This window comes from Erithacus rubecula, assembly GCF_903797595.1.
Source record: "Erithacus rubecula genome assembly, chromosome: 10".
In the NCBI taxonomy this organism is placed as follows: Eukaryota; Metazoa; Chordata; class Aves; order Passeriformes; family Muscicapidae; genus Erithacus; species Erithacus rubecula.
In genome coordinates, this window is record NC_136662.1 from 22,060,969 (window position 1) to 22,086,977 (window position 26,009).

Below are 26,009 nucleotides of genomic sequence, written 5' to 3' on the forward strand. Positions count from 1 at the left end.
TTAACACCTTAACACAGGACTGAAACTGAAAACTTGAGTCCCAACAATAAAGCTTTTTAAAATAAGAAGCAATTGTAAATAAGCTCCTGTAGAAAGTTTCTCCTGCTGTAGAATTTTAACAGTAGATGATGTTACCCCCTACACAAAATATAAAGACAGATGTGTGGGAGGGTTAAAGAGGAAGAATTATTGCTGCTATTGGTATCTGCATCTCTTTGAATTATAAATTAGAATGAAAGTTCTCTGTGATGGTTAAGTGACAGAAAAGATTCTGAGCCAAGGTACACAAAAATATGACAAAAAGTATGTAATTTTATAACAAAACCAACTTCTGGTATTTTAAAAATATGCTTAATAAGACTAAATCTAAATTATTGGCCTAATAGTTTGATCAAAATGAAGAAAATTAAAATCTTCATTTTGAGTTTACCATGAAAACAGTGGGAAGATATTTTATTGCATTATTTATTCCTGATGTTTGGAAATCAGCAGTTCAAATCTTAGATATTTTTCTTTAATCTTGAGTTTTAGGCAAAGTAAATTCAAAGTGTGATAGAAAGTGACAGTTCATATAAGCTATGAAACTGTAATTTTCTGGTTTGTTGCTTAGTGTAGAATAAATGCTGAAAAGATCAAGAAACTTGCATGTTTTATAAGTGCTATTTCTGATGGAGATCTTGCTTAAATACTCTGAAATAATAGGCCCATAATTTCTAACTACCTCGTAATTGAGTAAGTCTGTTTCAGAATTATCTCCATAATCATCCCCTACATTCAGAAACTACATACTTGATAGAACCCTTTAAAATTTGCATCCTTCTATTCAAGTAGAAAATGCATTGCAACATATATTTTGTCTCTAAAATTATAAATAATTATATTTTACAAGCAGGATAAATGAAAGGAAAGTTAAATGATTGAGACGGTGACAGATTGAGGGGTTTTTTGTAAATAAGGAACATGACAGTTTTGTGCTTTTTACTCAGATAAGTAAGAACTATTTTCTTTTCTGAAAAGGAAAAATAAATGAAAACCACAAAGACAACTGCAGTCAAGAGAATTCTGTTAGGTCATTTTTGAAAACTTATTTATCCTTCTGACTGTTCTACTTCTAGATAGGAGAGTAAGTGTAAAAATGTAAGATTTGCTTCACTGAGTCATTATTCTGCAATATTTACCAATAACAGCACACAAACACTGCAGATAATGAGGCCATTGCACAAACGCAAATTACTTATTGGATCTCCACCCTCATTGCAAAATTACCAGTGTCACTTCCTACTTCTATGTTTCACTGATTTTTCCTCTTAAAATTTTGACTGAAACCTCCTTTGAGCATCAGCTTCCTGATGCTCAAAATTACTTTCTCCTTCTTCATTATTTAGTTCTGTGAAGCAGAGACAGTTGAAAGTCAAAATCTATACCCTATATTGACTGGGGAATCAATTAGAGGATAATGTGTGTGAAGTAGAGTTAGAATGACTAGGAAAATTGGTAGGCTCGAGAGTGACATGAAAAACTCATATAATGATACTTTCTACATGTGTTCACTTGCACAGAGAGGATCTCAAAATACAAACACTTTTACATGCAAGTGTCAGACTACTCCATCACTATCACAAATTTACAGACTTACAATCTGAAGCACAATCTGGGAAAGCAACTTGCTCACAGGTGGTTGAATTGAGAGCAGAACTCAAGATGTACCATATCCTTTTGATAGATTTCAGTCCCTCACTATTACACACAGTTCTTTTTTAGTCCTCTGAGTGACAGCATCTCACTGTACTTCAAGTACACACCACTTAAAACTTCTGTGACCCTTTCTGTTTTGAACTTTATGCTGTCATGTGCCTTCCTGAAGTGCCTGCTGCTCATGTAACATGATAAAATGTTATCTACACTAACCCTGATGTCAATTTAACTTTTTATTCTTAATCAAAGCTCATTACATCATCTTGGCATAACAATTTTATTTAATTGCATAATTTGCCAACAGATAGCTTTTGAAAGTAATTTATGCAGATCTTTGCCAATTAATAATTAGGTAATTCTCTTAAGGAAAAACCTTGCCATGTTGATTTAAGGACTGATGCTGATCCAGACACCTATATCATCCTTTCTGTGGAAGGTTGGCTGGTAGAAATGTGTCCCACAGGTGTTAATGTGAATATTTGGTTTTAGCTTTTAAGTAGTGGTTAGTGCAAAAGAAAAAATCACTTTGAGCTACTTAAATGGAATGGCTGAATCAGGAAGTTTTAGTTTCTCTCTCAAGCCTCCTTTGCTCCAAACTGTATCAGTTAGAAAAACTCTTGTAATTTGATGGAAAATTAAATCAGCCCGGTTCTGCTGGCCAATATCTTGTGGAGTCAGGATAAGTAAATAAGAGGCAGCACACTTTTCACATTAATTGTAGTTTAGATGAAGATCATAATTATTTTAATGATTACAAAAAATGCTGCTGTTGTAATTATCACGTAGACAACACACATATATTCGTGTTTATGAGTTCATCTGGAAGGGTTGAAAGCAGTTATAACAAAGAGAAAGTTGCAGTTCCATGGCCCCAAGTATTTTAAAGATAGACTTTAAGTACAGCCATAGCAGTCTCTTGGAAACCAATGTGAGTAACAGTAAATCAGTTAAAGATTTGTAGAAGAGTCTGTGTTGCAAGAACCCAAGAATGTTTGTACATTTTACCAGAATTAGAGCTGGAGCTTCACTGCACAAGAGGCTCATATTCACGAGGATGATAGCTCAGTGCTCAGAGAATAGAAGTATCCTGTTTTGGATACAATTCTGAAAGCTGAATACCTGTATAATTTATCTCTTACCTCCAAGTGTCCTACAAAGTCTTGGATCTGTGTTTCTCAGAAAGTTGGATGACCTCACTGCTGGGTTGAAAACAGACTCTTCACTCAGCAGAGACAACTGGTCTTGTCATCTGTGTAGTAAACTTAAATTGATATTGGTAATGGTGAAAAGAGAGGGAAACATATTTTATGAGATGTAAACCACTAACTCCTACTGGAAGAGGTCTGTGTTTTATCAGTGGAATGATAAAAGAATGTTATGTTTTTTTCTGACATAAAAGATGTTTCACTGGTCAGTGAAGAGCCTCCCACTCCCACTTCAAATCCTTTTTCTGAGTGTCTCATCAAAAGAGAATGGTTTTTAATTTAAATCTGCCAGCAGTTACATAGTTAATTCAGTCACTGAGCTCGATATTGTAAATGTAATTTCAAATGTTTCATATAAATCTTTGCAAATAATTGAAGCAAGAAAGCATGCTAATTATTGTCACCCAGTAATCACAGCAAGTACAAATTGATTGCATGGTATAAATGAGTATACTGATTGATGAAACAAACAAACGAAAAAGATGTTGTGCCTCCAGAACTTTTCAGCTTTCTTTGAAACCGAATTTCTTTAAGTTTGGACAAAGAATCCACCTCTACTCCAACTCTGACACAGATCTACCTTATAGTCATTAAGTATGAGTGCAAGTTTGTGTAAAACTGAACATAAAACAGTGATGGGTAATTTTATTTGTTCCACATCACTGCAGTAATAATTCTGAGGGGAAAATAGTTATCTGAGTTCTGGCTAATGAGAGAAAAATCTCCAAAAGTAAAAGAGCAATTTGAAGTGCAAAAATAACCAAGAATGTTCTATGTTCCTAAAAGTTTATTGACCACTTGATTTGGGAATGGTCACTTGAAAACATGAACTGAATGACTCCTGGGTTCATGACTCTCTGTCCTGGCTGTTGAATTCTGGTATGAACAAAACCTCAGTGGAAACAGACCAAGAAAGGGTAAGATGAAGGGAAAACCAGAGAGAAACACAAGGATGGCAATTCACATTTTGGAAGAAAATAGTTATTAGCAACTGAACAAGGTACCTAAAGACATTTCAAGACATTAATACCTATAAGACTGGAATTGGTCATTTCTCCATCTCGGGAAGATGTGAGACTTACTTAGGTCTCTGTTGTGAACACAGGATTGGCAACTTCACAAAGTCTTGGATCAGCCTCCAAAACCATGACATTTACCCCTGCACTTTTTAGTTTCAAGCACACCACATACTGTTTAGCTGACTGATTCATGCAAATGATCTGGGCAAACAACTGATGGCTTTTGAGCTGGATTCACCCATCCTCCCCTCATTAGAGACTTTCCTCAATCACAGAAACACAGTCCCCACATCTTTGTGAATCAAATGGGAGATTGGTCTCTTAATCCCAAATAACACAAGACGCACAATTAAATCCCAACTCGTACTGATACCATTGACACAACAGAGATTAAGTTATGGAAAAGGCTGCCTTCTGGTCTTCGATAAAGACGTTTAATAATGTCTTTATACATTTCAAATAAGTCAATCCTTAATTTTATAATGAAAATAATTGATCTGGTTACATCTGATTTCATCAGAACAATGCAAATGATGAAGTTACAACTCTCACAAAACCTCATCATCATCTAGCCTTTTTCTTTGGGCATTCAACACTCATTGATTTCTCCTGATCTCCCCTTTTCCGGAGTCTTCACACCAGCCACATCACTGTCATTCATCTTCTCACTTTGTGCAGCGCATCTTTAAATGTTGAACCTGTTTTTGAGCCTGAGTTTTCCCTCCCCCCCATCCAGCTAAGAGGCCTGAGCCCTACAGAGGTGTGATCCCTCCCCAGGCTCACCCTGTTTTTCGTGTTCTGAGATCCCACCCGTGTTATGGGTGAGGACGGACCCCTGGAAGCTCTCCTCGGCGCTATACCCAGCGCAAAGGGATAGCCGTGCCGCAGCCTGTGCAATCTCAGCGCGGGCCGTCCCCTCACGGCGCTCTCCCGCCCTCCCCTGCCTGCCCCTCACGGCTCCCGCCGCTCCCGCGCTGTGGCGGCCCCGGGGCCGGTGGGCGCGGCGGTGCCCGCCGCCAGCGCAGCCCCCTGCCCGCCCGGCTCCGCCCGCCACAGCAGCCTCGCCTCGCCTCGTCTCTCCTCTCCTCGCCTCCCCTCCCGCCCGGGTGCCGTTGAGCCGAGGCGCCGGGCGGGCAGCGGGCGGGCGGCCGCGCCATGAGCGCCGAGTGCAGCAGTTACCTCAACGCCGACAAGGTGCTGGTGAGCGGGTTCAGCTGCCCGCGGGCGGGCGGCGACGCCCGCGCCGTGTTCTGCTGCGGCTTCCAGGACGTCAAGTACTGCTGCGATGACCCCCACAGCTTCTTCCCCTACGAGCACAGCTACATGTGGTGGCTCAGGTAGGGGAGCGGCGGTGCCCGCGGGGTGGAGGCTCCGGGTGGGAGACTCGTGTTCGCCCGAGCTCGGCTCGGGTATGTGTTTGTGAGATACTTGTAGCCGGGCACTTTCAGGCTGCTTTTGTCCCGCCGAGAGTATCTGCATCTTCATCCCAGAGAGACTCTTGCTCGTACCAGGGTTGTTTCTGAGGGAAATAACTCGTAAGGAAGCGCCGGGAAACGCTCGGCGCCTCCGGCGGGGCACCCGGAGCATCTCCCGCCCTTTGGGCGTGAGGGGAGCGTCCTTCTCGGGTCCTGAGCGCGTTAAGATGCTGCTTTGCCATAAAGTTCCCAGTGACTTGAGTTACTTTTCTATGTGAGATAAAGCACTACGTAACTTTCCAGTTGGAAGGGGCAGATAATGAGCCTGGTGCTCTCCCGGGATAGCGCAGGGATCTGCCTGGCTCTGGCTGGATCTCCAGCAGCGGCAGGGAGAGCTGCGCTCAGCCACCCGCTGCTCTCTGTGCCTGATTCCCCGCGGGCTCCACAGCATCCACACTGGCCGTGCCAGGATGTTAGTACACCTCTGCATGGGGCTTCCACTATGTTTCTTACCAACTTGTTATTGTCCTTGATTTTGTCAAATCCCCTTCTGGGCTTGCTTATACCCTCTGCTTCTGCAGCCCTGGTGGCAGCAGTCACTACCTGCTGTTTGAAGATAGATCCTTTTATCTGTTTTGTACTGTTCCCTACTACTTTTCCTGTGTGCCCCCTAGTATTAAGATTGTGAGATTTGATGAACAGCAATTACAGGTTCAGTTTATGTGCAGTGTTTAAAATGTTGTGAGCATTTGGTGCATCTATTCTCAGCTTTCACCTTTCCAAACTGAACAGATTTTGGATTATCATTGAGGCAGATGCTATGTCACGCTGATAGTTTTGGTTGCATCTCAACCATACTGTTTTTCACTCCACAGGGCTGATCTTGGAAGTGCATAACCTGGAGCTTCATGCCCAAGGTGTGGGTATGGCAAGGTTCTACAGAGTGGCCAAATCTTGCCTCCAGTCTCACTCTCAAATTCTGTTCTGATGGTGGCCAATATGTTGTTGATGTCTGTTGATGCCACTTTACATCGGCTCCATGATTTCAATGAGCTGTCACTGAAAACTCCAAAACTTTTCTTGAGTTCAGAACTGCCTGTTCTGAGTTTATTGCTATGTAGACTTGGTTTTGATCTTTACACATTACATTATCTACACTGAAACTCACGTCCATCACTTTTGCCTGTTCACTCAGTTTTCTTGCCCTCAGCATTTGATTGCTTGTAGGCGTTTAGGATCATCAGAAACTCAGATTTCATTTCTACATCAGGTCATAGATGAAGATATGGATAAAAATCCACTCAGTGACTCTTCTTTACACTGAAAAGAGACCACTTAAGCCTTGTACTTTGCTCCTTATGCTTTAAAGCAGCCTTAAATTTGTAGCAAATTATTATATTAATTTAGTCCTTTTCACCACACTTACAGTGGAGGGCTTTGTCCAAAAGTTTTTTGAGACATTTAACTCTGTCTGCTGGGTTCCTCTATCCATCTGTCCATTGACACTCTAGCAGGTTATCACAGCAGTGTTTTCCCCTCATCCCATTGCTGATCCTTTCATTAAAGATTTTATGTCAGGAAGCTGCAAGTGCCAGCAGCTCCCTGTGTGTGGAGCATGGTAATGAGATGGTTGGGGATAGAGGCTTTACCATTAAAGGATCTGTCCCTCATTTTTGGGGAGAGTGAGCTTGGGTCACAGGCAGGCTCAGGATCAGCACTGTGCAACCAGACACCCTCAGCACCTTGGCCAGCAGCTCTACAGTTCCACATGTGTATCTCTTGGGGCTTGTGAGTTAATGCTGTCCAGTACTGTCCAATTTATCTGGTCTAATACTTAATGTATTATTATTTAAAATCTACTTTTTCTGGTGTAAAGAGTGAGTTGATTGTGGGGATCTCCCAGCCATCCACTGCTGTGACACACTCACAATTACATGGCTTCTCTAATGTGAGAAGACATCTCCAAATGTCCATTTTTACACTTCCACTATCAAATACTCACAGTGTTTTAAGGTTGCATTTTTGCATAGCCTTTGACTGTTTTAATCACATTAAATATTCTCAAGATGGCAGAAAAACTGAAGGAATAAGTTAGTATTGCATCACAACATCTTATCTGGATGTTGTAATGAAGGCTCTTAAAGTTTGATATTTTCAAAAACTACCTCCAAGAGCTGAATCCCAGGTGAGGCTTTAATGAAATACCTCTCTGAAAGCTCTTCCTTTAAAAAGATTTTGTAGGGTCTGAGAAGTAACTGCTTAGCCTTCACCTAAGTCAGAAGTTTGGGCCCAAACTTTGAAAACTAAGGATCTTTTTTCCCCCCTTCTTTCTACAGAAAAGCTGCTAAAAGGGCTCATGGAAACTGTCATTCATGGAGTTTTAGTTCTGCTTAACTTCTGCCATAAATTACTATATTCATTGTAGAAAATAGCAGAATAAGTACAATTTACCTCTCTAAGCAAAGTTATTGAGTGGTTAGAACCACTTCCTGTAAGTGTTTTCAGTAACAAATATAATAATTTTTAGTTATTAATACACTGGAAACATTATAATATTACATAATTTTGAAAACTGTATCCATTTTCATGTGACAGTTCAGTTAGGAGTTTAAGGAAAACTTAAAAATAACATTTTATGGCCTCTCAGAATGTTTTGGTGATAAGTAGACTACTACTGATATTGATTGGTTACAGCCATATGTTAAAATAATACTAAAATGCTCATTTCAGCCTTTGAGGACACACTTTTAAGACTTAAGTCTTAAGATTTAAAACTAAACAAGGGTGAGGCAAACCAACCAAGGTAAGTCTGGAGATGGAAGGGAAAGGACTGGGAGGTTCTGATAGGGAACTGTTTTAGGTTTTCCTTTACTCCAGAACTTTGGAGTTCTTTTCCTAAATCTTCATTTGCTTGACTTCCCCCCAGATATTTGAAAGCAGTGACTGACTGCACCACAAGTGGTTGGTGATATCTCAGGGATTGCTGCAGTTTGGTGGTACACCAGGTAGAATCCCAGGAAAGTGTTGCACATTTCCCTTGTGTTTATCCTGCTGTGGGAGCTGCTGGACTATCATAGACAATAGGTCATTGAGCAGCTCTGACACGTTTCAAATTATCAGCAGAATTCGTTATATATAATTAATAATATTATTGATTTATCTTTGTAATTAATAATATCGATTTCTGACTTACACTTTTTTTGCTGGTATTTAAAAAGACAATATATTTTGTTTTTTTAAAAAATGTATCTTGAGAGACTTATTTCCTCAAAGAAGAGAGAAGGATGCATTTTCCTGTGTCTTACAGTTGTCAGGAGCCCATGGAACAGGGAAGGCAACATTAGGAAAAGGCAAAATTCATCAGAAGGTTATTCAGCTTTTGAATCCACAAAACACAGATGCTACAAAACACCAGTGAGCCAAACATTGAGCAACTCAGCCTCCAGAGCAGTGTGCTGTGCATGCACATGCAGCTATCACATCTGCTTTACCTCCCAGGCTGAGTAGAAGGGGAGAAATGCTGAACATGTGGTATTTGTACTGAAATGCAGTTATGTTCAGTCAGCCTTTTTGTTTCTCTTTGTTCTAAAATATTTTATATTTATTTTTGTCGCTCTTTTGTGAAGTTTTATTTTTATAATGGCTTCTTTTAGTATCAAATAGAATTCTAATATCCATTCCAAAGCCATATCTTTTAAGTTGCATGTAATAATAGATATTTGATTAAAATTTTGTCAAGCCATTGTGTATAGATTTTACTCAAAATGCCTTCTTAATTAATACCCATAGAGCCAGGGTGGCCTGATACTGAGGCCAAGATTTGCTTGGCTGCACCGACCTCCAGGCATCTGTTTTGGCTTTTCAAAGTAGCAGGTCTTTTGTTTCTCTATGCCCATTCTTCCAGTCTCTCAAGTATTTATCTGTGTGCTTTGCAAATACTATGAACAACACGTCACTGCAACAATGGCATTGGGAACATTTGATTTACTCAGATCAGGATGACTCATGAGCTTCCTTTTAGTCTATCAGAGGGCAATATTGCCTCTGCTTAGCCAATATTAAAATTTTCCCAGGCTTTTGGTGGCGTGGATGGACTAATTTTATGAATTAAAAATAACTATAGGTGTGTGATGCTGAATATCCACTTACAGACAAATCAGTGAACCCACTCAGCAGCTCTCTGGACACAGCCTGGGGAGCCCTGGGGCCTTCACTGCCATCTTTAGGTCAGATTGTTGCTTTGGGGTTGAGTGGGTTTCTGGTGCAGAAGATTTTGCTCACTAATGAGGCCCCAACTGTGAGCAAGAGGAATTTTTTAGTTTCCTTGTTTAGTGCCTCTGCACTGATCAGTGCTCTGACTGATCTCAAAGACACACCCTGAGACCTGCAGAATGCTGGGTGGCCTTCAGACAGTGTTTAAGATAAAGAATGGAAGGTGGCAAAATGTTTTTAGCAAGGGCTTTTTAAAGCAGATATGTAACACCATGGTAATTGCTGTAGGATCTATAGGATATGCTGAAAGATTGTCTTTTTTTTCAGAGGAGTGTAATTGTTGAAGTTACCATAGTTATTTGGTATTTTGTTTCTGAGAACAGCTTTATCTAGTAAAAAAAGAAGGAAAAATTGTGTTCTGGTTAAGAAATGTCAGTATTCAGAGCAGTGGAAGACACATTAAGTTTCTCTGAATTAGATAAATTAAGAAACAACCTTCCATCCCCAAACTTTAACCAAAATTAATCTTATAGAGCTTAATTATACCTTCTCTGTGGGTTGACAGTTTCAGCAGTTTGAGAACAATCTGGTATTGAAACATTTTGTGTTTAAAAAGAGTAAGTACAAATTGTTCTGATTCCTGATTCATTCAGGCAGAGGAATCAGAGTATCTGTTTGGTTTTGTGATGCTGGTGAGATGTTCTCATGTTGCTGCTGGAGCATGAGAAACATTTCTTATAGCACATAACCTGTGATGACTCTTTGACCAGGAAGGTTCCTCAGATTTTTCTTGCCTTTCCCTTTTGTAACTCCCAAAGCATCTTACACAAGTTGTGTAGTGATACTGAAGATGCTTTGTGCTGTGAAATACACAACTGTATCATTCATGTCATCTTCTACAACTGCATGGAGGAGGGCTACAACCAAGAAGTAACAAATGTCTGAATAGAAAAATATATAATCATTAACATGTACTTGATCTGTTTGGCTTTAGGGCAATTGACTCTGCTTAATGTTTGGATAATGGTGAGCAACCTCCTTAGTCCTGCACTGCAGACTGAAATTTGAATGGAATTTTACGATGAAGTTTGTACTGTCATGAAAAAAAAGCACAAATAACTCTTTCTGAAGAACCTTGTTTGTATCACATGGTTCTATGGGTCTTCAACATTCTGTAATGTGTATTTCTTCTATTTTGTCTATTTGGGTCAAGGTCTTCCAAGGGAAAATAAAAAAAATAGGATCAAAACCCAGGTGAGATCTCTGAGTGTAGGTCATATTCAGATTCCACAGTAAGCAGAATATTGCCTGCCTGCGAGTTTTGTTTGAGCCATAAAACAATAAGGAAAAATTTGCTTAATATGTGCATATATGCACAAAAAATGTCCTAAATACGTAAAAATGTCCTATTTAATGAAGATTATAAATACTGTGAAAAATCTACAGAAGGCTAAAGCTGTTCTGTCCAGAACCATTTTGCTGATAACAAATTATTTTAGTTGTGCATGGAGCTAAATGTTCCTCAAACTTTATTACTGAATCTGAGCAGTAATTAATGAAAACCACATGTGAAAGTTATAGTGATAGCTGCTGTTCTCATCCTGCTGATTTGAGGAGTTTCTCCTGTGGACATATCTGTGTGCTGGTGCTGTGAGAGCTTGTAGAGAAGCTTTGCAGTATCTTGAATATAAAATTCATAAAAACATCCCAAGGCACAATTCTTCTCGTCTTCCTGCAAGGCCACAGTAGAGTTCACTTCTCCCTGATAACAGTGATATATAAAGGCATTTTTATGACTAGAAGATGGAGCTTGTAGAATTCAATACATTCATCTCTCTTCTGTCCTTTTGACGTCTATCAAAATTGTAAATATACCAGAGCAGTAGAATAAGGATTCTCAGTCCTCGGACTCCTCGCCTGTGACCAAAAGGCTTCTGTATAATTTCACCAGGATCTTTGTCATGGACTGTAGAATAGAGGACTGGAACATTTAAGGCATCAAATGGCCCAGGAGAGTGTAGGAAATGACAACTAGACTGTATTACATTTGATCTTTTATTTCATCATGGGAATTTTACATTTGGAAAAGACTTGAAAATAAGGGTTGGAAATCAGGAGAGATTTCTGTATATACATATAGTGTCTCACTGTATGCCTATGGGAGATGTACACAGTAGCTTTTATCCTGCAGAATGGTACCTTGGTAAAATCTACATATAGTACTGTATGTTGGCCTCTAGAGTAATTAATTCCTGCTTCTTTGATGCCTTTGGTATTGTGAGTAGACTAATTCAGCTTTAGTTTTCCTTTTACTGTGACAAAGATCATGGGAGAATTTCTCCAGCCTTGATTGGAGATTTATTTCATTAATGCAAAGACACAACAGTGTTCATAGTACTCCACCCTGCTCTGCAGAGCTGCTAACAGAATTGAATAACAAGTTTTTTTATACTATAAAAATGGCATTTTAGGCAGAAAATGCAGCTTTAACAATCATGGTTTTTGAGCTGCCTGGAACCCTAGAATCACTCTTTGTGTGCACTGAGGAACTTTTTGATCTCACTGATATCAGTTACTGCATGAAGTTATTTCTGATTTTCATAAATACACTTTAAGTCAGACTCAGGAGTAACATGCATGAAATGTCACTGGGGGTCAGATGTTCAACTGCTGTGTAATGACATCGATCCTTTTGAGGGCAGTGAAATAACTGCAGTTTATGCAATTGAAGTATTGATCTCTAAACTTTGGTTTACAGGAAAACACACATGCCTGAGTACAAGTAAACTCCACACATCATCTTGACCATTGTTTTAATCAGTCTCCCAGGCGGTTTGTACACTTAATTTTTTGTTGTTTTTCTCTCTTAGTGTTGGAGCACTCGTGGGCCTGTCAATAGCAGCAGTGGTCCTCTTTGCTTTCATCATCACCGTGTGTGTTCTCTGTTATTTGTTTATCAGCACCAAGCCACGCAGCAAACTGGATACTGGCTTGAGCTTACAGACAGCAGGTAAGACTGGTTGTTATTGATGTGCTTTATCACCTGCAGAGCAAAAGCCTTACTCTGTCTTTAAATAAATGTGGAGGAATCCTACAGTGTGTGTTTTCTTTTCTGATGGGAATGTCAAGATGTAATCAAGCTGTCCTGCTGTTTTGCCCGCTCTGTGAAATCTGTACCAAATTCAAAACATTTAGCACAAGCTCAGTATATTTATTTAGTAGTATGAAGAATGTAAAAGTTTGCAATACTGAATGAGGGTAAATTAGTTCCTTTATCAGGAAGAGACTTATTGACTTTGTTGCTCTGGATTTCCTATCAAGAGTACATAAACATATAGTAGTGATTCATTCTAGGAATAAGAATCTCAGGAGAGATTTTAGTGTATTTTCTTGTGACAGAGAGAGGTCATTCTTTTTCTTTCTTTCTTCCTGACATAGGATCCAGACTTTGAAGTCTGAAACACTTTGTTTCAATAGCAGTAGTCCATGCCCAGACTGTGTTGGCAGATGCCTGCAGGAACAGTGCGTGTAGTCAGCACAAACCCACTCACATGGGAAAATTGCTGCTCTTGCTGCTGCTCCAGTTCACTACATTTGTGAAATCTGACTGCCACTCTTCTTGGCAAGATGGGATGTAATAAGTTTCACCCTTTGTCGTGGACATCCTAAAAACCAGTAAAGTTGTAGGAAATAAAAGGAATGTTGTACTTATTTAAACACTGGAAGTTCAGCAAGTTGAAAAAGGGGCACAGTTCTTGGGAAAAAGTCCCCTCAGCTCAAGTTTTCTTTTACTTGTTATTTTAAAATATATACCTATATATATAAATATATATAATATATTTATGGCAGTAAATGACCAATGAGTTACTGTAATTATAGCCTATTATAGAGCAGTAAGCTCCCTCCTGAGCCTAATTTTGTTCTCCAGAGAAGGCAGACTTTGGTTTAAAAGTGGTTCATAGAGCTGTCAAAACTGCAAAGCCTCTCTTTGTAGCTCTATGAGGTGAGCAAGCTGCTGAAGTAACACATTCAGCAAACTGCTACTAATCTGCAAATTGAAAACTTCACACTTGTCCTGGAGTGAGAGTGGAATTAAGACCTGGTAGCTAGAACAGCCTAAATAAACTCTTGGGTGGGATGAACAAAATGCTCTCGTGGAGATGGTTGTGCTTTAATGATAAACTGACTTAATGTTTTTGAATGTGTTGCTGTTTAACTTCTTCCCTCAGGTTTTCTTGCTATGGCACCAGCTCTTAGTCCATTGCCAGGACAGCAGTGCTGTATTTCTCATGCCTTTTATTTTTGTGCCAGACATGTTTGGCACGTGGAGAGCTGGGAAGGAGGCAGGTGCTACTGCATCACTGCTGCCAAACAAATCCATCTTTCCCTATGGACTGGAGCCCTGCTGCAAACCTACATGCTGCTTGGGTAGCAAAGGCTGTTCCTCTCTTCCTATCATGAGGTGAACTGCATCTCAAGTTCCCCCACTGACCAGCATTCATATAGGCATTGCAAGTCACAATTCTAAACCTTATGAGGCTGGGAAGCTGAGGGATCTTTGTTTTTTCCCAGCCATCACCTGTGAGATTTGGAGCTTTGCTCAGATTAATTCCTTCATATTTAAACACAGTTTTGACTGCTTTCATCCCATGTTTTTCACTTTTATTATTCTGCTTCTTTGGTTTCTTCAAATTACAATTATTTCACATCCAAATTCTGATAGCTTTGGCTGTTGGTGAGGTGGGTTGCTGGAAATTGAAAGCCAGTTATTTTGCCAAGGTTGAGAGATCTCTGGAAATGTTTTAGGATTTCACTGACAAGCCTGAGTGCTTGTTTTCATCATACTTGGGTTTCTTTTGCGTGGAAGTCATGCAAGGGCTGAGTGTCTGACAAGGGGGCTGGTTGGCTGCTTGCAGCCCTGAAGAAAATAAAAACAGCCTCTCTCCTCATCTTTCAGCTCTTTTTGAAGTGCAGGATAACCATACATAAGCAGTAAAAACAAAATAAAAGATTAAAACAGTTTATAGATGCTTCAGAAAACTGCAAGCCTGGGGTCCATGAGTTTTAAGTATGAACTAAGTTCAACACTTTTCTGAACTAGCATAATTTTGCCTTTAGATGAAGGCTGTGTCACACTTTAGTTGTTGTGCAACATCTGCATTGCTGGAGCACTTATACAGCAGCAGTTATTTTTGAAAGCAGTATATTTTATTATATTCAATTTCACCCATAATGCAGCAGCTCAGTTGGAGTTTTGTCTCATTAAGCATACAATTGATTATTTTATGCTTTTCCTACCTCACATAATAGCAAAAGTTAGTCATTGTTCTGTGGGCTCATCCAGATTCTCCTAAATACAGAAGTGGAGTGGTTGAATTTTTACAGAAATAATTTCAAGATTGATGATAAATATAACAATAAACTGAATGTGAAGCCCTTTATTAAAGTTTCTGATTCTACAAAAGGCATATCAACTGGAATTTTCTTCTGTTTAGCCTTAAACAAATGGTCTTCCATAGCATCAGCACAGATTTTCCATAGTATCAGCACTGAGTATTACAGATTGGATTATTGAGTTAACTAAGGATCTTTTAGCCCTAGCAAAAATTTACATTTTCATCTGAACATTGAATTTCAGGAAAAAATGAGCTCAGCCACTGGTATGGACAAGGAAGAACTACTTAAATGTTACTGGAGTTAGACATTTCTATTTGTAGAGTGCAGAGTTGATCCATAATATGCAAGACAGTACAATTGTACTGTTTGCAAGCAAACACATACAAATGAAGATCCTGCCTTTCAGTTGCTTGTTAAGCTCTTTCCAAGAGAAAACATTTTTCATTGAACTCATTGTAGATGTTTTTGTTCCTCCCATTTGAAGGCTGGAGATCTGTAACTGTGGCAAAAAAAAAGGCCTCAAAGAAATTCAAGCCCTGAATATGCAAACATGGTGTATTCATTCAAGGTGAAAGGTAATTTAAAGGAAAGTTTGTGTGCTTTGTTGTTCTAACACAAAACTTCTCTTTGTGCAAAAGGTTTATTCCCTTCAAAATGTGGGGAGCTAGGAAGTCACAGGACTTCCAGTGTTTTGTTAAGGCTGAGTGAATAATGCTGGAACATCTCCACAGTGCAAGAGATAAGGAGGACTGAGTAAATATTGCATAATTGTCAGGATAGGAGTGGTAAACAAGCAAAAAAGGGGAAATCCAGAGGCACATCTTGACTCTGGGAAAGGTGCACATACACTTGCCTTGGCCAGGCAGTTGATGGGAGAGGAGTGATCATTTCTGCTAACCCCTGAGAATGGGCTTTGCCATCAGAGATATAAAAAGTGGAGAGCCTCCCACCTTGGTGACCCAAAGAGTTTTTAAACACATTTTCTGAGTTGCCTTGGTATTTCTGCCAGGTCTGGAAAGACCTTTTAGATGAAGTGCTCCATACCACTGCAAAGCATGAATAGCAAATTACAATTTATGATGGTAACTAATACTTTTCCCTTAAAACATAGCACAGGAAGACCTCTGTAATGCATTCAGAGTCAGACAGCAGGGACCTTTGGGTTGGAGTGTGAAAGAATTGTGGCCTTGTAAATTAATCATAAGTGCTGGGGAAAATGTACTTTAATAGAAGTTATTAATTCCTTGTTCTTGCAAAGCAGTGATGTCATAATATGCAAAAGTTCATGGTTTCATTTCATAATAAGGAAAAACACAGCTTGAAAAATAGCCAGATGACTTTCCTGTCCCTATTTCTCTCCTTAATTAAAGATTCCTCATGGGGAGTGATTCAAATATATGAAATATTCAAGTATTTTGATGAAAAAGCACGAAACTCTCACACATTGTCCTTCTTAGCTCAGTACAATTATCTGACTATTAGTTGTGAAAGCAGATAGCTGCTGTTGAAATTCAGAAGTACTGCTTGGCTTTTGGAGTGTACATTCATAATTTTGCCTTCTAGGTTTAGGAGTAATTTCAACTGTTTGGTGTTCTTGTAGTGTTAAATTTTCCCCAGTTAGGCTACTTTTATTTTTGCCAGTCATCTACCTCAGATTTCTGCATGGGGAAAATCAGCCAAATGGGCTCAACTGTTAAAAAAAAAAGAGAAGAAAATATTTTTTGAATTCAAATTTAGTGGAAGGGTAGATCACTAGAAAAGATTAAATTTTGAAATGTCTTTATTGTGCTCCTAGGCTTTTAAATTTTACAGAATTTCTGGCAGCAGTGAGATTTTTGCACGTCATTAGGAGTCAGGTTTTTTACTACAAATATACCCATAGCTGCTGTAAGCTTCAAAAATAAAGTGCCTTCCTCTGAAACTGATAAGAATTTTTTTTTATTCTTTTTGGGCTTGTTTTTTTTTCCTCAGCTGAAATAACTTGGTTGTTTTCATCTAAGATCTTAGCTTAAATACTACAGTACAGATTTTTTTTAAATGCTAAACTACCAAATCCCATTTTTGCATTTTTGAAACCAAACTGCAGTTTTTTTTGATTCAAACAAAATAAAATAAAATGCGGCTTTCAAAACACCTCAATAACAAATAATTCCCCTTTCCCAATCTGCTTTTTCTTCAGTTTCTTATTAGATTAAAATGTTAGCATTCTCAATTTTCATCCCTTTTTGGATATAGGGAACCTGTTTTTCAATCCCTTCCCCATACACTGTCTTGGAGAAAAGTACCCTGCCCAGTTAAGTTTATCTTTTCTGTCTCTTTGTGTTGGCCCACACCTGAGAAAGTGGAAAATGAGGTCAATGACAGTGTTAAACTAAAGGGCAATAGGAAATACAGGGAGGCCTGGGAAGAAGATTGATGAGCTCCATAAGGAGAATTAGATGACAGGATAAAGCAGGGTGAGGCTTTGGAACTGGCAGAAAAAGGTGAAAACTTCAAGGAGCTGATTGCTCTTTTGGAAAAGGGATGGGACTGATGGAGTTGACAGCAGCAAAGCAGGGATGCAGTGATGCCAGAGGGGATGGAGAAAGTCCTGGGGACAGGAGTGGAGCAGTAGCTGGGGTGGGCTGGGGAGCAGAAGCCTGGTGCTGGGGGAGAGAGATGGAGAGGGAGCCTGGCAGAGGCTCAACCCCATGTTCAGGGTTGAGATTTAGGGCAGAGGAAAGGGAGGAGAGACTCCAAATATGACTTGTTATTCATGGATGAGGGGACTATCATGTGAAGCATAGTAGCAGAAAATTTGGACTGGAAACAGAATGAGAATAGTGAGAAGGTAATGAAAGAACAAACATCAGGTAAGAAAGAAAATAAATTATGTTAAAAGTGTGTTTAGGAAAGTTTCTCCTTCTAGAACTTTGTTTTCTCTGCTGTCAGCAGGGATCAGTGAGAGCTGGCAGAGTATCTCTCTCCTCCCTTCCTGCAGTGATCCACTGCAGGCTGCCTTTGCTTTGGTTACTCTGGTCAGTTGGACAAATTGACTTACCTGCCCTGAATCAAAAGATTCCTGCCCTTCTGCTCCAAGCAGGTGTCTGCATTAGTTAGCTGGTGGAATTTTAACTATTACTTATGTTAACCTATGAAGTTGTGCTCTGAAAAACGATATTCAAATGCTACTAAACCTCAAAACCAAATGCTCAAAAGATGGGAGATGCCTGAACTTAAGATTTTGTGGGAAATTGGTAAAATGCTTAACTAAAATAGTTTTCATCTTTCTATAAATCAGGGGTAACATTTGCAAAGAAGTATTGTGAGTCTTCCCACACACACTCAGAGCTTAGGGGTCCCTGGATGAAGGTGCACTGAAAGCAACAGTGACTGATTATGTTTGGAGAGGGATGAAAGTTTGAGATTTCTGGTCTATTTTCTTGAATATGGGAAATTTTTAATACAATTTCTTTCAGAAGATATCCTGATTTCCTGCTACAAGCCCAGTTTGTCCTACAGTGCTGCTCTTAAACTGCTCTTCACTTTGATGTTTATTCCTTTTTAACACAAGTAAGTTAATAATTGCAGCCTCCCCGAGGCTCAGGAATGCAAAGTGGAATGGATTTGATCTGTCTCATCCTCTAAAAATTGTAGAAGATTCCAGGAACTGTGGTTTTTCTAGTGCAGTGGGCCTATTTATGTATTACTACTTGCAACTGATGGAAGAATAATGATGTTAATTCTTCTAAAAATGCCTTTGTTTTACAGACAGTGAGGCCAGAGGGAGTTCGATATGTTAAAGACAAAGGCACTGAATGGATTCTACCAACGTTATGAAGAAAAGAGGTACCATAAGAACATTTATTTTCATCTTATTCTGTTGTATTTGTATACTCAGTTTTATAAATTATTATTTATGTAGGTTTTTTTGAAAAGCACTAGCCAACTGTCTCTCACTGATTTATTTATACACTGCCCTGACGCAGTCCCTGCACAGGGATGTATCTGCAGAGACTTGGACAGAGTCCTTCTCCAGACAAATCTCTTCTAGATTTACTGGCACATGAATACTCCATCATGGTTATGTGCCAGACAAGATTATATTCCCCTTATGCTGTTATTGTCCTTTCCCTGAGCTGTCCTGGGTGCACCAGACCTTACTAAGGAGGCAGACACTGTAACTTACTCAAAAGAATTTAAGTGATGAATTGCCAGAAAGGCTCCTGTGTGACAAAGGGTGAAAGCAGTGAAGTTTCTCGTGGGCAGTTTAGTCTTCCATTTGCTTCCTGGGGATGCAGGAATGATTGTCAGGTAAATTCTGCTACAGAACTGGAGAGGGTTATCTTGCAAGAAAGTTGATTTTTTATGCTGAAATCATGTGTAAAGGTCAAACTGTCTGTGGCACAGACCATGCAGAGTAGTGTTTAAAATGTACCCCAGTACAGATGAGTTGTACTTTAGGCTTATAAGGACTTTATGAATAATGCAAAGGACTTCAGATTGCATGAAACGTGCATTTTACTTTCTGCAGGGGCTGAAAGCTCATGGCTGAACAGCTACAGAATGTGGGAATAGCTGCAGATCAGCAATGTCTGTCACAAGAAAAATAAGTGGTCCTGTTTGCTCAGCAGTTGTTTTCAGATGAGCAGGAAAATAAATGAGTCAAGAGTTCCCTGTTTCGTGTATTTTCCCTTGTACCCTTGAAAAAAGCCACACTGTGCATCCGAAGTGCAAATGCATCTTTCTCAGAGCTCTATCGGCATAACAAGTTGGTTTGGGCTCCTTGTCCTTATAAAAATACTGAAGTGTAACAAAACTAATTTCAAAACTCCTAACCACCTCCACACATTTTTCTTTTCTACTGTTGCAAATGAAATGGCTTGTGGGAGAAAAATGCCATGGAAAGACTAAAATGGATCCTGCAGTCAGAAAGCCGTCTGTAGTGAGAAAATCCAAAAATATCCGAGGCAGGCACCAAGTACTGAGATGAGCTGAGCTCTGTGAATGTGGCATTGCTTTCTGAAGGCCATGAGCTCTTGTTTCCTCATGCTTCTGTTTGCCTGCTTTTCTGTCCTGGTAGAGAGGCTGATGCTTATAGGGTGCCTGCTAACTCACTGTTGCTTACAGGGAGAGAATTGAGAGGCAGCTGCGAAAGACTTGGGTAGGGTTTGAATGCATGCATTATATAAAGACCAAAAATCTGGAAGCTTTTTTTGTGGATGATTTACCCAACATTTTTGTTGCCAAAGTGAAGCTGGCATTATAGTGAAGACTCAAAATACTTGAACCTCATTTGGAGCTAAATGCAGGAAAACTATGTCCTTAGCTTGTGAGCCTTTTTGCTTCCTGATTCAGAATGGAAAAGCAGACAAGGATTTTTTCTGAACTTCAACACATAATATGGCTAAGTGTTGGTAGAAATTCCAAGTGTCTCATTCTTTTCTGTCCTCTGCTTTTCACACATGCTTGTTGCAGATTTCATACCCACACCTGTCGTGGGGGGTCACTTCACAGTGCAGCACTAAGCCAGAGAGTCTATCAGTGGCTACAAATTTCTACTGCTGGGAGAAAGCTACAGGTGCCAATTAGATTTCCTTTAGCAGGCATATCTCCTCTGCCAAATTCACTGAGTTTTAATTAGGAACAGGACCCCTTGTGCCTGATGTAGTTCAGCATATAATTCAAGCTTGTTTGCCTGCTCTTTTCCAGCAGAAAAGCAAACACAGCTCTTAGCTTTACAAAGGAAAAGGAGATAAACTAGGTAGACGAAGGCATTGCTTCATGCTTAGAGTGATAATATATTTAATTATTAAATAATTGAGCTATGCACAAGAAAAATCTGACACAGATTTCACGAAGACAGATCATGACAAACCTATCAAATTTCTCTCTTTGTCGAGGTAATTTTGCCTATCAGATAAGTGAGAACAAGTGGCTGTGATTACAGATCGTTACAAAAATGCAGTCAAAGAGAAATTTTTAGTGACTCATTCTCAAGCACGTTTTTGGATGTCTTGAGAAGTGTCTGGTACATTATTGCAGACAAGTAGTAAGAGCTTGGCTGAAGGACTAAAGAGCACATGAATAAAATTTTTGAATGACACCACCCTGTGATGGGTTGCAAGACTCTGGGGCTAAAATTGCATTTCAGAGTTATCTCAGTGCCCTCAAGAAATGTTCTGAAATAAAAAAAAAAATAGTGAAATACAGTTAAAACCAAAGTACTGTAGTTCAAAAGAAGAAACCAAATCCTCAAGTGTAACTGATGAAGCTGACTGAACAGCAGAGAAATGCTTCCTAATGTCCTGTCTAAACCTCTCCTGGTGCAGCTTTGAACCATGCCCGTATATCCTTTATATACCAGGATACCAGGCAGAAGAGGTCAGAGAATCACAGCATGGTTTGGGTTGGAAGGGACCTTCAGGATCATCTAGTTCCAATCCTGCTGTCATGGTCAGGGACACCTTCCAGTAGAACAGGTTGCTCGGAGCTTCACCCCACCTGGCCTTGAACACTTCCAGGAATGGGGCATCCACACCTTCTGGGCAACCTGTGCCAGGGTGGGGTTTGCCTCCCCAGCTGCCAAGGCACACTGCTCTCAGACACATGGCTGTGCTGGGGAAGGGTACAAATCTAAGTTTACATGTATGTCTCATGTATGTATTACAGGTATTTACAAGTATGTATTTATCAGGAATGTGTAACCATCCTCAAGTCTTCAGCAGAAAATAATCTAGAATCTACAAGAAGTATCACATATAATTCAGATGAGCATCATTCCTCTCAGTGAACCAGTACTGAAGTGATGTTCTTTGCTGGTTAGGATGCTCTTCCTGCTAGTTGCCATCTGCCTTGAGTCCAAGATTTCATGCTTCACAACTTCTGTCAGTAGCTGAGTTAGCTGAAATTGTTCAGTGAGACTTCAGCTTGTCCATTTTTCTGCATATCCAGACAAGTATTTGCTTCTAAATCCATCTGTACCAACAGCTGTTGTGCTTTACCTCAGAATCAATCCTGCTTTAATGAGCAGTAGAGCAATTTATTTATATATGTAATTCCAGTGTAATTTGGAATATATTGTGGGGTCTTTCAGGGTTAAAGGCACACACTGCAAGTATGTCTATCATTAAAAAGAAATTAAATGCATGCCTTGATGTAGATATTAGTGGTGCATTTTCCAAGAGGCACTTCATTGAAATGTTAGATGTATGAGTGTCTTTATCTGCAAAACCTTTTTTGTTTTGTTTTAGCACCATTGTGTGTGGGCCTTTATCACATGCAGGGGGAAATCCTCACTTGCCCAGTAGAGGAGCAGCAGCAGAACTACCCATCCACAAACACCCCAGTATTGCATAGCTGCAGTAATGCCCTTTAGGGGTGCTGGTCCTCACCTCATAAAGGTTAGGAATCTAATGAGATGCTTGGAAAGAAGTATCTGTGCCAGTGAAATGGATTGAGCTGTGTTGTTTGTTCTGGATTTTTTGTAGGAAAAACCTCTTCCCCTGTTCAGTCTAATTCATATCTATTATTGGTATTTTGCAGATATAGAGTTGCATCCACCACAAAGCCCCCATCAAAGCAAGCTGTTGAAAGAGCCAAATGATTACAAGAGATTTCCTAAGCCACAAGGATGGACTGTGACTGTAAGCTACGAGAACCTGACTGACTATTCCAGAGTTGTTTCCTGGCTCTTATAACCACTGTCAATAACCAGAGGCCAATCTGAAGCTGTGCCAGGATGTGTTTGTGTATGGTTGCTAATATTGAGAAATTGTGTGTTTCAATTTGCACATCAGCTACTGCTGTCAGTCATTTTCATGCAAGTTGTTGTCTCTACCCTGTGCAATTCCAGTGAGATAACACAATTGTCAAGCAAAGGAGAATTTGGCACACCATGTTGACCAAGCTTTAAGCTTTCCCTGTGTGCCATCTCAGTGTGGTGTCTTCATGTCATGAACATGGTTGTCTTTAGCCAAATGCAACTGTTCAGTGCACAAACCAATGTGAACATAGTATCTCAATAAAATCTGGCATTTGTGTTGTATTTTTCTTAATTTATCATTTCCTCCCACCTTTGTTTCCTCAGAAGATTCTTTAGAATCTTAAAATTATTTTGATGGGAGAATTTTCTAACAAAAGGCAAAGTTGATAAAGAATGAATTTTGTGGGGAAGTTTAGAATTTAACAGCTGTTTTCACTGAGATTGATATACAGTGAAATGAGTTGAAATAAACATCCACAATTGTTTTGCAGATTCTTCATCAAAACACGTTGGAATATTTCTTGGGAAGCAAACTAAAATTTTCCAGTAGTATTTCAGTTTGGAGCACTAATTTGTGAAGTGTTTTACTTCCTTCAGGTAATCAGAGAGCTCTAATTGCACATTTTATTTCCCCAGGAGCCTTAGGAACAACCAACACAATCTTAACTGTCATATTCGAGTTGTCAATTCTTTAAAGCTTTCACTCTTGAAATCATGAACATTTATGATAATGTTTTCATCTTGTGAGGGTTCTTTAAGGTGAGTGATCGAAAGAATTTCAAAACTGTTTAACCACGCTGTTGTATTGAGGCAATAGACAGATTATACCTTCCATTTGCAGATGAGGCCTAAAACATTTACCTACCATGTCAGTTTTGTCTGTAGTTATACTTCAACTTGTTAAGACAAAATCCTTGTCTACTGTTTGGGAGTGGCATCTTTTTATGTGATAGTGCTTAAAATTTAAACTCTGTCTGGTAATGTGCATCAAAACCCCAAAGTACTTCTGATCTCATCTGCTCTTGTGTGAAATCATACACCAGTGCCTCCTACAGAAGTAGGGAATGTGGTGTGTGTTCTTCCAATAGCTGATATTTCATTAAACTGCTATTTGCCACTATGGACTTGGAGAAAATCAAAACCACATTGGATGCATAAAGAAAATGTTTTTATAACGATAGGACATAAACCTGATCTTCTGGCCTCATAACTTTCTTGATTGGGACTGTCAAAGAGCAGAAGGGAAAGGATTTATGGGTTTTGCCATTTGGTTTCCTTGGAGGATGCCAACCATGAGATAAACGTTCTAGAAGCATATGCTTCAATTTGAATCAGCAATAAAAGATTTATGGAAGATGAAAAAAAAATATTTAAGTTATTTTAACTTCATACAAATTTAAGTCAGCACTTCTTTAATTTTTAAATTCTAAAGATACTTAAAAGTAACAAGATACACTCGATATTTTGAATGTTGCAAGATCAAAATATCTTTGATTTCTGTCTCCTGGGCAATTTCAAAATCTTTGATTCCTCAAATAACAAGGTTATTTTCCCCTTGGATACTGGGCTATTTATTCATTCTGAGTCTCTTAAGACACCAAAGTAATGGAATTAAAAGTAAAAAACAGTATGCAAAAAGAATGGTTCCACTTCTTTGCCTATGTCCTATGTATGTTTTTGTTTTCTGTCACTGTATTTAGGAAAACCCATTCCTTTGCCCTTTTAGCTACTTGTTTTGTAATTGGAGGTTTCTAAATGTCACCAAAAAGTACTTTTGACTCTGGTTTGATTAGAGAATCAGCACACTGCCCAGAACAGCTTTCAGATATAATGTGCAGCCACAACAAGGGTGACTCCCTGTGCTTAATAGGCATAATAAGCCTTAATGCACTTGTTAGACATAGCCCTAATTTTTGCCCTGGGAACATTTTAAGCTTAAATTGCTTAAATTACCACATAAAGCAAATTCAGGGCTGCTGTGCCATCAACTGTACAGAAGGTACTAAAACTCACAGGAGTTGCCATGAGCATTTTTTATTGTTTTTTCAGAGTCGGGGAGTTTTTCTGATCATAGTCCAAAATAAAAGTTGTGTGAAATAGGCCTCTCAGGCTGTGGGATGTAGAAAGTGTGTTTGTGTCTGTGCACACACAGGTAGCAGCAGAGCAGCAAGAGCAACAGCCCCTGATGGGATTCAGTGGGACCAGGCTGGCTGATTCCCACTGGCAGTTCTGCTCCTGCTCCTTCTTCCTTTGCAGTCACACAGGCAGAAGTGGCAGCTCACTGCAAAGTGATCTGCTTTTGTTATCCCTACTATCCTCTAGATACTGCAATATTAATAACTGCCTGTTCACTTGTGTTACTTAATCTGACTTTGGGTCTAAGTGGAAAATACCTAATCAACGCTGCCACACAATCAGTCAAGTAAGTAATGATTTCCATAATTAATCACTTTTAAGTATAATTTCTGAAAAGCGTTTTTAAATTAGGGAAGAAGGACTAAAAAAAAGTCACAGTTTTACTGGGTGAAAATAATGCCTGTTTTAATTATTTTCCTAACATTACAAATGCTAGAGATCCTCACAACTCTTACATCCTTCAAGTTTTGGAAAAAAAATTAAGCAGGAAAAACATAAAGATTCAGCTGCTTCCTAGGAATAAAAATGAGAAGCTTTAAAGTTCTGCTCTGTTAGCCTGAAGCTCACAGGAATCCTGCCTTTTAATGTGAAGTGAGGAATTAAAAAATTTGAGCAATAGATTTTGAAGTGATCTTGCCCTTTTCATAGTAATTTATTTGGAAGTCTAGGAATTTAAGCAAAAAGTATGTATTTTAACAGATTCTGAATAGTGGGGTAGAGATCCACTAATACTATATTAAAAGCAGAGGATGAGAATTCTACAATGGATTGGCTTTTGGAGAATCAGCTGTGAGCCATATAAAAGTATGTCTGGTTCAAAAAAAGAGATCTCTGCTGCAAAGAGAAATTGAAAAAGTTGAAAATGTCTTCTGAACAACCACCATCAGGGTTTCTCCAAGTTCCCAACATTATTTATTTCTGAATCTTTAGAACAAGTGCTGGTTTCTAGTGCTCAGCAGGATTATTGCACTTAGCATCTCTTTCCAGTCATTCTGTAGCTCCTGAGTGTGGTACACAAGAGAGATAAGTGATTCAGGTATGTGTGTAGAGTGTGTATAAGATACCTTTGTATAGGAAGAACCTACCCAGGCATCTCTGAAATCCCTAAGCCTGTGACCGATATACTGAAATTTAGGTTTCACGTGTATTATAAACCAGCTACTTGGAAACATCATTTTAGCCCCAT

The 26,009-nt window shown here is 39.2% G+C and overlaps 1 protein-coding gene across 3 annotated transcripts; it reads left to right on the forward strand.

Moving 5' to 3' along the window:
- Positions 1-4,810: 4,810 nt before the first annotated feature.
- Positions 4,811-24,082, forward strand: SHISAL2A (shisa like 2A). Of its 3 annotated transcripts, XR_013775361.1 has the most exons (5): positions 4,811-5,256; positions 12,417-12,556; positions 18,694-18,771; positions 22,468-22,568; positions 23,179-24,082. XR_013775361.1 is itself a non-coding variant. In XM_079314401.1 (4 exons), exons 1-3 carry the CDS (start codon positions 5,075-5,077, stop codon positions 18,723-18,725), a joined length of 354 nt encoding a protein of 117 aa, XP_079170527.1. In that variant the 5' UTR covers positions 4,811-5,074; the 3' UTR covers positions 18,726-18,771; positions 22,468-22,979. The 3 variants fall into 3 exon arrangements, 2 of the variants coding, with proteins under 2 accessions (XP_079170527.1, XP_079170528.1); XM_079314401.1 differs by lacking the exon at positions 23,179-24,082 and having other exon boundaries at positions 22,468-22,979; XM_079314402.1 differs by lacking the exons at positions 22,468-22,568; positions 23,179-24,082 and adding an exon at positions 19,457-19,596.
- Positions 24,083-26,009: the final 1,927 nt, after the last annotated feature.